Consider the following 15,685-nt stretch of genomic DNA (forward strand, 5'->3'; position numbering starts at 1 on the left):
CCCAACCAGAGGCAGATCAATAAGGCTTAGCTCTGAAATAAAAGCTGAAAACCTATGCATAGCTGAAGTGAAATTTGCGGAACCAGAACGTTCAGAAGGAAAACGCACAACATTAAAATCACCTCCCACACACCAAGGCACCTCCCACCAACTACAAATGCCAGACAACTCCTCCCATAAGAGACATCTGTCTCTATCACAATTGGGTCTGTAAACACCAGAGAAAGCCCACACAAACTGATCCACCACAATTTTGAATTTACACGAGATTGAGAAGCGACCCACCGCTTCCTCCAACTTCTCCACAACCCTGTTGTCCCACATCAGTAACACCCCACCTGAAGCACCCACAGAGCCTAAATAGAGCCAATCCACATGTTGACCTCCCCACAAACTGCAAATGACACCCCTATTAATTAATTCCATCTTAGTTTCTTGAAGGCAAACAATATTTGCTTTCCACTTACGGATCAAATTGCTAACCTGAAGACGCTTCTCCTGCTCATTCAACCCTCTCACATTCCAAGAAACAATTCTAAAATTCATTGGTGCACTACAACATCCCGGTCCCTAACTACACTCCTGCTCCTTTCTGACTCATTCTCCTCACCCCAAGAACTCAATAAATTCTTTAATTCACGATGCCCTTTATGCCCAGCCTTAACCATCTTCCTCTGAGAGGCAACATCCAACATCCTCTTTTTTCTTCTAGCTTCTAAAGCTAAGAGCAAACCTGTAACTTGTTCTTCGAACCCCTCCAACGAGGTCCCAACAGATTTCTGGAAAGCTTTAATTTTATTAGTTACCCAAAGTGACAACTTGGAGTTGTCGACATCCACCGTACACTCTCTCTCCTCAACCGTAGGGATCTCCAAAACCACTGAGTTATCCACTGCCAGGGGTGCCACCTCAAGTGGTTCACCTAAATGTTCCCAATTCAACAAACCCTCCTCAGAGTCCCAAGCCTCACCCTCTGACCCAAACTCAGAGGCAACAGAACCCACAACACCATCATACTCAGAAACACAACTAGTAATTTGCCCCTCGTTAACAGAAGAATCCTTACCTGAATTAACTACACCCTCCGAAACAAGTTGATCTGATACGGAATTAGGAGAACGATATGCTGAGAGTGGGATAACTATTTTCCTCCCATCCCGAAATTCAATCATCCAATCATTGGAATTACCCCATGTTCTGCTCAAATCACCAACAAAGTCACTAAGAGTAAGACCAAAATCCTGTGGTGCTTTGGTGAAAATCTGATCAGATTTCTCCAATCCCTCTGCTAGCTGAGTAGGACTTGCTGAATCCGTCTCAAAATTCCCCTCCTCCGACCCCATTCCTACCTCATTAGTCGTCGGAAAGCTACTACCCACCTTATGTTTGTAAAATGGTGACAAAACTGGCGACCTGCTTGAGAGCGTCGGCGGAAGCCCAAAAACAGAGTCACATGCAGAAAAAGTGGGGGCCACCGAAGACCCCAAGCTAGGAACCACCTGGAGAGGCACCGAGAGAGGAGAATCACATGCAGTAGCGGTGTTCGCACAAGCAGAAATCGAAGACCCGATCCCTGAAACATGGCAGTCCGATATGCTAGGCTGAGGTGAAGACTCACACAACTGGGCATCGGGGATACAAGCAGGAGAGGAAGTTTCTCCAGATTTATAGAAGGTGGGTTTAGAGCTAACGTGTTGTAACTTAGGCTTATGAGTCACAGCTATATGAAGCCCAGCTTGGGCTTTGGGTTTCCAAGCAGCGTGGGGCCTAGGCCCACTACCTTTTGTTAACACATTTTTAAAACTATGTAACTTAATGTTACCACTGGGCTTCACAGCAACCGGGCCCACCTCATTGACCTTAGAAGAAATCACCTGCCACTGCCCATCATTCCCACGTTCCACGCGCAAGGAAATATCCAAGGTCGGCGAAATATAACCACTGCTACACGCAGCGCCCTTAATGACTGACGTGACAACCGCCCCATCACCATCCTTATCAAACCCGGAATTCCCTCCCCAAGAAAAATCTGGATTCAAATTTTGAAAACCTGACATCAACACCTTCCCTTTGTTTACAACTCCTTCTGGGTTCTGCCGGAAATTCTCCATCACCCCCACCTGCTTCATGGCGGTCCTCCTATTCTGAACACTGAGATTCTGGCTAACCGGAAAGATAGTCTTCCTCAAGTGGAAACCAAATCTTCTCCAGCCACTCCCCAAGCTCCCTTCCGGAATGACAATGGAACCCCTCCGGCGGCCTTTGTCTAATTCAGAGAACAATAAAAAAGAGCCATGTGCATTGGAGCCCAACTGAATGATGAGAATTCTATCTCCCTCCCGAACTGTTCTCGCAAACTGACCCGGCTTTTGCTTAGATGCCAAGTCCTCAACGTGAAACAAAATTCTCTTCGCACTCTCCTTACCCATACAGACAGAACGTGTGGTGTGCCTACCTCTTTCATAGATACATAAAGAGAAAAACGAACCCCCTTCCTCGACAGCAAACTCAAAAGTTTTAGATTCAATAAAAACAAAAGTAGAACCACCCATAACTTACCAGCAGAACAGATCAGAAATCTGTTTTGGATTGGAGACAAAACATTACATGTGAAGATAGCTAGAGAGAGAGAGAGAGAGAGAGAGAGTGTAATAGAAAAATGATCAAGTAAAATAGGAAGGGAAAAACAAGAAAAATGCTACAAAGCCACACTCCAAACAAGGAAAGTATGTAAGAAAAAGACCTATTCTCTAGCAAGGGCCGCTCACAACCCTCAAAACATCTAGCATTTCTTTCACTCCAGATACACCACATCAAGCACTGCGGCACAACCCTCAATCCAACAAAGTTTTAAAAAGAACAATTTAATGTTTGGCAAATTTTGTTGAACATCCTCGAAGTTCGGGCTTTGGGCATTCTGCTCCCTCCAAATATACTGTGATAGTGAGGAACAACTTTCCATCCAATTCCATTTCTATGATGATTAAATCACTGTTGCCAAGAAGCGAGTATGGGTTCGTTTGGATACAACTTTTGCTGAAAACTGAAAACATTGTAGCAAAATAATTTTTAAATGTGTGAAAAATTACTGTTCACTCTTTTTTTTTACTGTTCATATGCCTTAATGCACTGTTCATGTCCCATAAACAATGCACCAGGTGCTGATCTTTAAAAAAAAAAAGCGCAAACGCGCAAACATGGACGCAGAAACGTGGATCCAAACTCCACCTATATCTACAACTGTCTTTGGCATGACCCTATACACTCCAAACAAACCAAACACCATAGACCAGAATCCTGTAGCAATAGAACAATGAAGTAATAAGTGATCCACCGTGTCCCCATTACATTTGCACATATGACACTAATCCAAAACCCAAATACTCCTTTTATGCAATTTGTCAATAGTTAAAAATTTCCCCAATGTTACCATGTAAGAAAAGAAAGTTACTCTTGGTAGGATTTTTGACTTCCAAATACTCTTCCATGGGGAAGACATATCGTTAGGAAGGGTCAAAGCATGGTAATATACCCACTTACTGCAAAACCATTACTCTTATTAAGTTTCCATCATATCTTATCATGCTCAACTGCATTTAATGGAATAGAATAATTTGTTTTCATTATTAAAATTTTTATTGAAAACCAAGAGTCACCCAAGTTTATAGGATGTATACAAACGGGGTCAATACATTTGGTCATGCAAATTACAATTGATCTATCAAATACCAGATCCAACATAAAGAATAACAACCCACAACTGATATCCAATAAAATAATTTAAGTTCAGGCACAGATCTTGCAAATCTTCAAGGCTTCTAGCATTACTCTTTCTCCAAATACACCACATTAGGCAATGCGGCACCGCCTTCCAAATAACAGCATTTCGATTACTGAAAAACTGCCCTTGTCAAGAAGCTATTAGATTAACAACCATCAAACTCCAAGCAGGCCAAACACCCTACAACTTAATTCTATCGCAACAGGGAAATAAAGAGATGATCCATAAATCATCCCCATAAAGTTTGACAACGAATCCAATTCCCAATCCTGGACAGATCTAATGAAATGCAAATCCCAATGAAGAACACCATTGGAAAACTTCATAAGATCTGCCACTGTAACCTCCTTATCATAGTTGATCCCAAATAGTTATTGAAAAATCAACTTCAATGTATTACCTCCACACCATGAATCCTACCAAAACTTCACTTTTGACCCATCGCCAATTTCCTACTGGATATACTGCTAAAAAATACAATTCACCCTCGTCTTATAGATTTCCACTGACCCACTCCATATGGGCCAGAACGATATTGGTAAACCATCCCCCCCCCCCCCCCTCTCTATCACTCTCCTCCAAAGAACATCTCATTCCCAAATCTCCACCACCATTTCCCAAGTAATTCTTCATTAAAACGTCTCAAATTTCTAATTGCCAAACCCTCTGATTGAAGTGGAGCAGAAGTCTTATCCCATCTAACCCCTTCTAACCAGATGAAAGTTAGACTTATCTCCCATTCCCCTCCATATAAAGTTCCTATGAAATCTGATGAATGTGCCTAGCTACATCACTAGGAATAGGAAAAAGGGAAAGATAATAAGTTGGAAAATTAGAAAAGGTACTTTTAATTAATGTAAATATACCTCCCTTTGTCAAATATAAACTTTTCCATTCTCTCAACAATTGCTTTCCAGATTGTCTTCTCTTAGAATTTAGTTCTCAACAATTGCAGTCCCAGATACTTCATTGGAAGAGACCCTCTCTTACAACCCAAATTTCCACCAACTCCTCTAGATTAGAAACCTCCCCTACAGGAATCGATTCAGACTTACCAAGATTCAACTTTAGACTTGACTCCACTTCAAACCAAATAAACACTAGACGGGGGAATAAAATTTGGTCTGGATCAACATCACAAAAAATGAGAGTATCATCGGAAAATAGAAGATGAGACATCCACCAGCTCCTCCAGATCAGAAACTTCCCTCCAGAGGAACTGATTCAGACTTACCAAGATTCACCTTCAGACCAGACACCACTTCAAACCAAATAAACACTAGATGGAGGAATAAAATTTGGTCTAGATCAACGTCACAAAAAATGAGAGTATCGTCGGAAAATAGGAGATGAGATGTCGTCAAAGTATTGGGTTTATGTTGATGTAATGGCCCAAGAGGCCCAATTATGTTGAAAGCCCATATTGAGCTAACCCTAGATTCTAGTCTCTATATATACCCTATTAAGGGTTCACTGTAATTGTTGACTTGAGCCTACATTAAAGATGTAGCCGCTGGGGCTTTATTTTGTGGGTGTATGCCATTGGCTGAACCACGCAATCCATTGTGTTCTTCTCTCTTTCTTGCTTCCGCTTCTCTATATTATTTTATCTTCGTCCTAGCCTTGATGACAATGACAAAGAGGATAGGAGATAGAGGTTCCCTTTGCCGTAAACCCCTTGAACTTTTAAAGAATTCACATGGGCTGCCATTAATCATTATGGAGAAACAATTACCAGAAAGTTTTCTTTTTCAAACTTACTTGAGTTTTTTTTATTTATGTTCTTTCTCTTCCTTAGATGCTTGATATTTGTACTTTCATTGTTGTTTAGTGTTTTTTTTATTTTTTTATTTTTTTTTATTGTTGCCCTCTTAGCACACTGCCTGTGGGCCTTGTTTTACCTTTTTTTCCCTGTACTTTTTTCAATGAAGTTTATTACTTATAAAAAAAAAAAAAAATGACGAGATGTAGGTGTGACACTTGAGTTTATCCCAATTGTTAACACAATTCTAACCTACATTAGCTTAATGAGAATGTCCTGCATCTCATGGAGTTCGCAAGTAATCTTTTCATCATTTGCTTGTTACGCTGTCCTGAGAATTTTTACCACTCAATCATTGTTAATAAGGTGGATGCTTTTGTTGTTGCCTTTTTCCATACTGGGATGCTGATGAGATTTAATACAATTGATGCAAAACAGTAAGCATGGAAGGGCTACATTTCATTCTAGCTAGACATGATCCTTAAATCCTTAGTGATTCCCTGAATGCACAAGAACTCTGGAATCCACTAAATGAAAAGCGGATAAATCAATAGCAATTTTAGTTGATACTTATTTTCCTTTTACGTATTGCAAGCTTATTAAAGTCTCTACAAAACTTATTACTAGTAAAAATATTCCTAAACAGATTCTAATTGATATAGTGTTCTCATACTGAAACTCTAATCTAGAACAAGTCATTTCTCTTGCCCTCGTACTGAAACTCTAATAATTAGAACAAGAAACTCTCATTGTGTTGAATAATGGTGAATTGCTTGGAAAATAATTGATCAATTCTAGAACCACCTTCCCCCATCACTTTCCATCATGCTTTTACCACTGATAGGTGGCAGACGAGGTCAAGGTGATGAATGATGATTTTTTTTTTGGTTGCTTCTTATGCCTTCATGTGTGATTTCATTTTGGAGCTGTTAATGTTTTTCATAGATTTTTATACTCTTGGTTAATAGTTAAGTTGAGGTTTGATTCTACCTTATCATTTTTGGGACTTTCTATACTTGTATTCTTTTTGGCATTAAGGTGTTTTTGGCCTCTCTCTCATTTAATGTAGGAGAATATCTTGTATTCATAACTAACATTCAATCTAATTTAATCAAAATGCTTAGATTGAAAAGATGGGATTTATTCCCAGCTTCTTGGTAGGGCCATGTTGACATCCCAACCAGTATATGTTATTACGTGCCAAGGGGAGTTTGTTTTCTTTTTAACCTTAGATCCATCTAGCTGTTTTGTTCCTGAGATTGCACTACAATTGATTAACAAAGGTATGGAGTGGGTGGATGTTGTCATGGTGATTCTGAATGATGTTCATTCTCTCTCCTAAGATTTTAAGCTCTTTTCTTCCTAGTTAAGCCTTAATACAATGATTGTAGGTTAGGACTGCCTTCCAACATCAGTTGCATTTGTCTCAATTTATTGAAATTTTATACTCATTCTGCAGGCAGAGTTCATGGAACATGATGAGAAACCTCTTCCCATTGACATCCGCCTCCTTGGTGCTCTTGCAGAAAAGGTGTGTTTCTCCTAATATAGTTTGTGCAATTCACCAAATCTCAAAAACAACCTAATTTCTGTAATTTTACATTTAAAAAAAAAAAAAAAAACCCTCTTATCGTTCTGTCATGTTATTTCATATTATCTTATTCTCTAATATGTTCCTTGTATTTCTACATTGTTAATATGACATGGCAGTGTCGTGCATTTGCTAAAGCCCTGCACTACAAAGAAATGGAATTTGAAGGAGCTCTCTCCAAGAAGATGGATGCTAACCCTGTAGCCGTTGTTGAAGCACTAATACATATAAACAATCAATTACATCAGCACGAGGTATATTTTAAAAAGATTACCTTTTATAATGTTTATCGTTAAAGAAAATTACCTGTTAGAACATTTATCATTTAAGTTCTACTTTTCGAGGTTTCATTTTGATGTCCCCCTGTTATAAACATATCTGCTCCCTTATGATTCATGGATATTCAATTGTTTAGGCTGCAGTTGGAATATTGACTTATGCCCAGCAAAATTTAGACGTTCAATTGAAGGAGTCTTGGTAATGTTCAGCCTTCATATAACCCGTTCATCTTTGTGTCCTTGAAACAAATGATAATGGAGCTCTTTAATGTCTCTGCAGTTTCAACTATTTCCAAACGAAAATCTTAAATGATATAGTGATTACTCACACTGAATTGCAATTTTTTAGGTATGAGAAATTGCAGCGATGGGATGATGCACTTAGGGCTTACACTACCAAAGCCTCTCAAGCATCTAGTCCACATCTAGTTTTGGATGCCGTTGTAGGTATGTTTTAATTAACATGTTAGGTTTTACTATTGTCTGGTGTATTGCATTTTGTTTTGTTTTGTTTTTGTTCTTAATATAGTTTATGGTTTCAATGCTAGTATGATGACTTGAAAATGAATAACTTTATAAAAAGCTAGGTTGCACGGACACGCCATTTTTGGCGTCGTGTCGGTGTCGGACACCGGAACGGGTACGACTCGCCGGATTCCGGTGTCTGGCGAGTGTCCTCTCTTTTTTTTTTTTTCGTTTCTCCGACACTCGCCGACACGGCTCCGACGCGGGTCTGACGCATCCGACACGCCAGCAGTGAAGAAAAAAAAAGAAAATCACAGATTTTGAGTCTGAGAAGTCATTTTGAGATACTCACCTCTCAAGTTCTTAACCCACCCTCCCCTGACCTCTGCCGCTGCCCTCTGTCCCTCGCCGGAGCTAGATTGGGCCGATCGGCGAGCTCCATAGACGTCGAGTGACGCCGTGCCCAGTCCCCTTCCAGCGATCTCTCTCTCTTGGCATGGACAACAGGTCCGACGACTCCGACCTCCTCTCTCTGTTTTTTTTTTTTTGCCGTTGCCCTCTGTCCCTCGCCGGAGCTAGATCGGGCTGATCGGCGAGTTCCATAGACGTCGAGTGACGCCGTGCCCTGTCCCTTCTAGCGATCTCTCTCTCTCGGCGTGGACAACAGGTCCAACGACTTCGACCTCCTCTCTCTGTTTTTTTTTTTTTTTTTTTTTTTTTTGTTTTTTTTCTTCTTTCTTTCGGATATCAATTTTGGTGACTGAATGGTAATGGTGGTACACAGTACTGTTACTCACTTAGTTATAAGTTATAACGCATTTTTTTTTTAATCCCACTCTCACAAATAATGTATTTATTTACTCAGCCTTTTGTTTTGTCTTAAAAATTATAATATTTATTATGAATTTAGTGATTTTTGTTTTAATTTGTCCTGCTATAGTTTTATTTATTTGTTAAAGTTAAATACTGTGTATTATTGTACTACTTTGGGTGTTAGTTTATTTATTTGTAGTTCTTACATAATTTAAATTCTAGACATAAACATATTTTATGTCTAAAAATATTAAAAAATATGCCTAAATATAAAATATAATTAATTATTTAACCGCCGTGTCTCCACCGTGTCGTGTCCTTATTTTTCAAAAATTGCCGTATCCCCGTGTCCGTGTCCGTGCAACATAGATGAAAAGAAGTCCCCCTGCCCCTCAACAAGACACGCACAAATTCTTTGTTTAAGATCAATAGGACAATCATGGGCTTGATTTGATTAATCATTATCTGGACTTTGTTGTCATATAATGAACTTGATTTGATTAATCATTGTCTGGACTTTGTTGTCATCTACAATTTTAATAAAGCCCCCCTGAACCTTTTTTTTTTTTTTTTTCATTTAAAACAAATGATGTCAAATAATTTACCAATTCACAATCATATACTTTTTTTTTTTTTTTTTTGATGTAATGATCATGAAGAGCCCTGATTTTCAATCATCTGGTACAGACTTATGCTATCGTCTTTAAAAATTAGAACTTTCATGTAATTTTCTTTAAAGAATTGAAACTAGAGCTGCCTATTAACAGTGTAGCTCAAACTTATCCCATAAGGAAAGTATCTTGCTAGATAAACAAAGAAATAAATAAATAAATAAGAATAAGTATTTAGCCTTGGTTGTAAGGATATAAAGTAAGAGGAAAGAAAATATTAAAAAAAAATGAACAAAAAAATAGAAGGAAAGAAGAGACTAATATTTTCAATTGACAACTTTTGTTGGAAGGCATGAAAAATAGATTAGAAATTTTATTTATTGAATTAAATTCTAATTATATAAAAAAGTATTATCCCACAAAGTTTATTTTTGTGGGGTCTGGGAGGTGATTTGTATGCTGCCATATCTCCATTTTATTTTTTAAGAGGCTGATTCCCAGACTCATACCCAAAAATCTATCACTTTTTGGTGGAGGTGATGTGGGAGATGCAAGAAGATTATTACTTAGTAATATTTATGTTTACAAGTCAATTATATTTTTACGTTTTAGGTCCTAGTAGTTTATTGGGCTATTAGTATTTTAATTTGGAAGTAAGGTTATTTTCGTAATAAGGCAATTAGAGTTTCCTAGCCAATTAGAACTAGGGTTTAACAATTCTTTATAAGCAATTTATTGTACTCCTTGAAGAGATAGTTGATATTTTGATGAATGAAAAAAAATGGCTGTTTGGTTTTTTTTGGTCTGGTGCTAACTCTAGGTCTACCCTAGATGCTGACTCTTGGTGGTTTGGCTTGGTGCTGACTCCAAGCTAGGTCTAGATGCTAACTCCTAGGTTATATCCATTTATTTTTCCGTTGTTTAATTTTGTTTTGGTTGTCCTGCATCAGTTTTAGTATCAGAGCAAACACCGATTTGTTTGAAACATCGTCATAGTCAATCCAGAACCAGAAAAATATCACCAAAAAAAAAAATCTCCATTCATTGTATTTTTTTCTGCCACCAGAAGGTTACCCAACAAACCCCACAGCTAGACCTGTCAGGTTCTTTCAAGAAGTTTCTTCACACACCACCACCCATTAGAAAGCCAATGCTGCCATCCCTCATCACCCATTGGAAAGCCAACACTGCCATCCCTCACCTGCCAGATCGCACCACAGTGAGCCCCACCACCATCCTCTTCTTGATATTGCGCCACCATGACCCTCAATTGCCCAGCATCATGCCTCCGCAATCCCTCCATAAACTAGCAATTCCATCTCCAAGGTAACAATAACTAGCCTTTTATTTAATTTAAAAAACCCAGCACCTTATTTTTTGTTCAAACTCTTCCCGTTCATTTTTAATTTGCAACCCCACAATGTTTTCCCACTAAGAACAACTTGACCCGGCCCATCTGAAATAATCAAATTGAAACCCATTAAACTACTTGACCCAGCAAAACAACAAACTCATTGTACAGTCACACAAGCCAGTGACCGGACCCATTTCATTAACAATACCCGTAGCTCCAGTTTAAAATAAAGAAATCAATCAATACAGCCTTTTGCCTTTAATTGACAAACCATCAGCCCCACCAACCCACTCATCACTAGTGTTCCAACCGTGAGGTTTTACTTGGTAAGGCCAAGGCAGTGCCTTATTTAGTGGGCCATACTTAGCAAGTCAAGTTGGCAAAATCTTTTTGCCCAGTGGGCTCTGGTAATATCAAAAGCACCTTATTTTGATGGTTGTAAAACTAATCCATGGGATTTTGTCAACTGGATGAATGGGATAGAGCAATTCTTTGAGCAAGCAAATTTTGCAGATAACAAAAAGGTTAGGTATGCAAAGTTGAAGTTAAGAGGTGGAGCACAAATGTTTTGGGAGGATCTTGAATATTTCCGCTATCTAAAGTATGAACCTACCATTAGTGTGTGGGAAGATATGAAAGAAAAGCTTTGTGATGAGTGTTTGTCACCATACTTTCGAGCTAAGTATCTACCACAATCTCAGTATAGTACTTTTCAAGTTGAAGCAAATAGGATGAATCCTCATCCCATTTCATGTCCTTAGTGCACTTTTGAACAATCTACCAAGGAATTAAAGGAATTATCTGAAAAGTTCATCAAAGGTATTCAAGACATGATTGCTCAGATGAAGCAAATGAAGACACAAATTGATTCAGTTGGGATATCTTGGTAGTGGTAGTGGAGAAACCTCAAGTAACACCAAGGCCTAATGTTGACAAAGACATACACGCCCTGAGAAGTGTTGCTTTAACATGCGCGCAAGGAAACAAACCTATTGAAGAGTAGCAAGGTGAAGAGGTGGTTTCTAAAGAGAGTATTATGTTAGGGGGTGCACATAATGCGATATTAGAAGCTAATGAATATGCTTTTGATTAGCCTTCCATGGTGCATGAAGACAAACAGTTTGCTAAAGTGGAGAAAGTGGATAACATAGTGCTTCCAATGGTTTGAAGATAAGATTATGTTGATTCCACACATTGATTTTGTTATTCCAGAAGAGTTTGACATGGTGGAATTCAAGGTTTTTCTTTTCTCTGTGCTCCCTAAGGTGATTCCAGACTTGAAGCAAGTGTTACTTGTCAGTATCCTAATCCTTCAATGCTTTAGAACTCGAGGTCGAGTTTTCTCCAACCAGAAGAGAAGGATGTGGGAGACGCAAGAAGATTATTACTTAGTCTTATTTATGTTTACAAGTCAATTATATTTTTATGTTTTAGGTCTTAGTAGTTTATTGGGCTATTAGTATTTTAATTTGGAAGTAAGGTTATTTTCGTAATAAGGCAATTAGGGTTTCCTAGCCAATTAGAATTAGGGTTTAGCAATCCTTTATAAGCAACCTATTGTACTCCTTGAGGAGATAGTTGATATTTTGATGAATGAAAAAATATGGCCGTTTGGTTTCTTTTGGTCTGGTGCTGACTCCAGGTCTACCCTAGGTGCTGACTCCTAGTGGTTTCCCCGCTTGGTGCTGACTCCAAACTAGGCCTAGGTGCTGACTCTTAGGTCATATTCATTTATTTTTCTGTTGTTTAATTTTGTTCTGGTTGTCCTGCGTCAGGAGGCATGTGCCATCCCAAGGCCTGACCTCTTTTCCTATTAAATTACTATTACATAGTTGTATTAAATTATTTTTTATAGATTTGAGGGGATAAAATTTTCAAATCACTTATATAATACATTTTCCCTCCTCTTTTCCTCCCATTTTGGAAGATTAAAAAATGGCTGGCCCATGTATAAATAATCAATACTTTTTTCCCCCCTTCCACTTTTCATATCAAACAAGAAAAAAAACTCAATCCATCTTCCATCCTCTCACTTTTCCTCCCTACCAAATGCACTCTGATTGCAAGCTTAAGTTAACCAAGAGTCTAAGTCCTTTTGTCTTGAACGTCATATTGTGGTGAAGGATTCTTTTCTAGCCTTGCATGGCAAACCCTACTCTTATTCTTCCTATGCATTGCCCAAATTGGGGTATGTCGACTGCCCAGTGCCTTGAAAGATTTTCAATTATTGTCACTTTGCACAGTGGTGCTTGGAAACAGCATTTGTCATTTTTCAAATCTGGCTGCTGGCATGTTTTGGGCCTTGGAAAGTAACCGTGTGTCAAGATAATAGCCAAGGTTCAGCCAAGGGTGCAAGAGGTATATTTGAAATGAGCCAATGATGCAAGAGGTGTATTTAAAATACTGTTTACTAGCCAAGAAGAATGTGCGAGTTATCACAAATGAACTGTTGATTTTTTTAGCTACACATATGAAGTAACAAATTTAACTAGTAGTTTTGACCAAAGAAGATCTACTGGCTGTTATCAAATGTAGATTGATCTAGTATTGGTCCTATTGGAAATAAAAGTTAAACAGAAAAATCTAAATTTAACAGTGAATCGTGTGAAAAGAGGTAGTTGGTTGGCTTCTAGGAATTGATGAGAATAAGAAACAAGTACTTGTGGTCCACAGTGATGTTGGAATGGTGATCTTTGTTTCCTATCCCAGTTTTAGATGGCATTACCAAAACGTATCAAGCTAAAAGATCAGAAGATAATGTTTTGTAATATCTCATACAGTATCCTACATCAATCACTTATAGTTGTGGTTGTTTGCTTTGAGTATATAAATGCATCAGAGATACAGTTCTTTTATTATTATTGTCACACCATTGCATGATGCTTAATTTGATGAATAAAATGTAATTTCTATTACACCTACTCTTCTTTTTTTGTTTCTTTCTCAATGGTGTTCACATTAAACTCTTCAAAACTTTTCATTTAGAGGTTAGATTCCATTCCTGGAATTACCTCTTCCATATTTGTGTGCATTTTTGTTATTATTATTATTGTTTTTTTTGTTCCTTTTCTGGTTAAATTTTAAGGTTTTTCTGATTCTGCCTTCCTATGTTTAAGAATCTCAAACTTTTGGAGGTAATTCTTTGTTGTATTAGTTTCTGAAAATGCTTCATATGAGTGGTCTTCTGTAGGACGGATGCGATGCCTTGCTGCATTGGCTCGATGGGAGGAGCTTAACAGCTTGTGCAAAGAATATTGGACCCCGGCTGAGCCAGCTGCTCGACTAGAAATGGCCCCAATGGTTGGTTTGTGGTGTTTAAATGGTTGTTACTAATACCCTTAGTGCTCATGCTGACTTTCCTTATGTGGTCATCTCAGGCTGCAAATGCTGCTTGGAACATGGGAGAGTGGGATCAAATGGCTGAATATGTGTCTCGATTAGATGATGGTGATGAAACCAAACTTCGGGGTTTGGGGAACACTGCTGGGGGTGGTGATGGAAGTAGTAATGGAACATTTTACAGGGCTGTTTTGTTAGTTCGTAGAGGAAAGGTATGCTTATATCCGCCAAATATGTTTTACTCCTGATTATGTTTTTAGCAACTATTGAGAATCATTTATAATTTTCCCTCCAGTATGATGAAGCACGTGAATATGTTGAGAGAGCTAGGAAATGCCTGGCAACAGAGCTTGCTGCTTTGGTGAGTTTCTTTTATGGATGTATGGACTCCTTAGCATTTTGTCTATAAATTTCTTATTCTACTCTATTGAACATGATCTCAGTTTTGCATTTGATGGCCAATGAGCTCTAGCTCAAATGGCACTTTGACCTGCCATAATAATGGATAGAGGCTGGCGTTGTGGGTTCAAGACTCACTAGGCTCAATTTCACTTTTGAGGATATTGAGAGATCTTTTGATTAGCTGAAATTCTTGTTGATTCAAACCTTGTTTTATTGGTCTCACGCATGGGGATTTACACATTGTAATTCTATTTTTGATTTTCAAGGCTCTCTTTGATTCTCTGTTTGATTCTTTGTAATTTTTTAAGATTCTTTGTTTTGATCATCATGAACATGAAGTAAAATTCCCATTAAATAAATCTCATTATATATATATATATAAAGACTCACTAGGTGTGTCTTACCAATAAAAAAGTTTCATGTTTTGATGGTGAACTATATTTTGAGATTTCAAAGAACCAGCCACATTTAATGAAAAAACTACCCCTTAAAGTGTATTTGAGGAAATGGAGGAATGAGAAACAGCCCAAGTCTGGGATTTTCAAAAACTTGAAGAATGATGTTAGTTTCATTTTAGCTGTTCAAGTTTTGAGGAGTTGGGTGTTTATTTTTGTTTTTGGCTTGTCTTACTTATTGAGAAGTCTTCTCCTGGAAAATGATAAAGGAGAGATTAGTAAACAAGGTGAACTATATATTAAACAAAGTAAAATTCATTTCTAGATCGTATTTTACTATGTTACTGTGTTTTTTGGGACTAAGGGTTGGCTGTTGTTTTTATGTTACTATGTTTTTATTTATTTTGCTCTTGCAAGGGTAAGACAACATTTTGCTTATTCTTAAATATGAGGCAGGTCATCATCGTTTGGCATTTTTGCTTAGAAAATAAAAATCATCAATTTGGTGAAGGAGAAGGAGATCTTTCATGATCGGATTGGTGCCTCATAATTTTGGATTTTGTTTGACCCAGCCAGGAACCTCTCAGCTGAAACAATCATTTGTCTTCTTAAAATCAACTTATGTAATAAACCTAGCTTATTCCTAATATAAGCTATCTCTCACTTGAATCTGTCAAATTTCATGCAAAACGAATTATGGAGATTATTCAAGGCTATTATGCAGCTTTCAGAACATCACCAAGTCAAGGGATTAGTTTTCTGGAAGCACTCTGGCAATAATCCTGCAATTCACTCACTCTCTCTCTCTTTTCTAGTTATTTTTTATGAAGGGAAATAAATGGGGAGTTCTTCCTATAAATTACAAATTGCAAGGGTTCAAACAACCATCACATT

At 38.0% G+C, this 15,685-nt stretch overlaps 2 protein-coding genes across 3 annotated transcripts in view; one reads left to right on the forward strand and one right to left on the reverse strand.

The window, feature by feature from the left end:
- Positions 1 to 15,685, forward strand: part of LOC115968055 (serine/threonine-protein kinase TOR) — a 90,881-nt gene that overhangs the window by 60,896 nt on the left and 14,300 nt on the right. For both annotated transcript variants that reach the window (XM_031087254.1, XM_031087255.1), the window contains 7 exons: positions 7,003 to 7,074; positions 7,254 to 7,388; positions 7,550 to 7,611; positions 7,762 to 7,859; positions 13,846 to 13,955; positions 14,033 to 14,206; positions 14,290 to 14,355. In XM_031087254.1, coding sequence (XP_030943114.1) covers positions 7,003 to 7,074; positions 7,254 to 7,388; positions 7,550 to 7,611; positions 7,762 to 7,859; positions 13,846 to 13,955; positions 14,033 to 14,206; positions 14,290 to 14,355 — 717 coding nt within the window. The remainder of the gene's footprint in view (positions 1 to 7,002; positions 7,075 to 7,253; positions 7,389 to 7,549; positions 7,612 to 7,761; positions 7,860 to 13,845; positions 13,956 to 14,032; positions 14,207 to 14,289; positions 14,356 to 15,685) is intronic.
- Positions 313 to 2,844, reverse strand: LOC115968056. The gene is made up of 2 exons (XM_031087256.1): positions 484 to 2,844; positions 313 to 394 (listed from the first exon to the last, which is right to left on the reverse strand). Exon 1 carries the CDS (start codon positions 2,550 to 2,552, stop codon positions 543 to 545), a length of 2,010 nt encoding a protein of 669 aa, XP_030943116.1. The 5' UTR covers positions 2,553 to 2,844; the 3' UTR covers positions 313 to 394; positions 484 to 542.

Source organism: Quercus lobata, chromosome 11 (genome assembly GCF_001633185.2).
Source record: "Quercus lobata isolate SW786 chromosome 11, ValleyOak3.0 Primary Assembly, whole genome shotgun sequence".
Taxonomy (NCBI): domain Eukaryota; kingdom Viridiplantae; phylum Streptophyta; class Magnoliopsida; order Fagales; family Fagaceae; genus Quercus; species Quercus lobata.

What these genes read in the sequence shown, in the direction of transcription:
- LOC115968056 (XM_031087256.1), bottom strand. Translation starts at nt 2,552, where the DNA reads ATGGGTGGTTCTACTTTTGTTTTTATTGAATCTAAAACTTTTGAGTTT.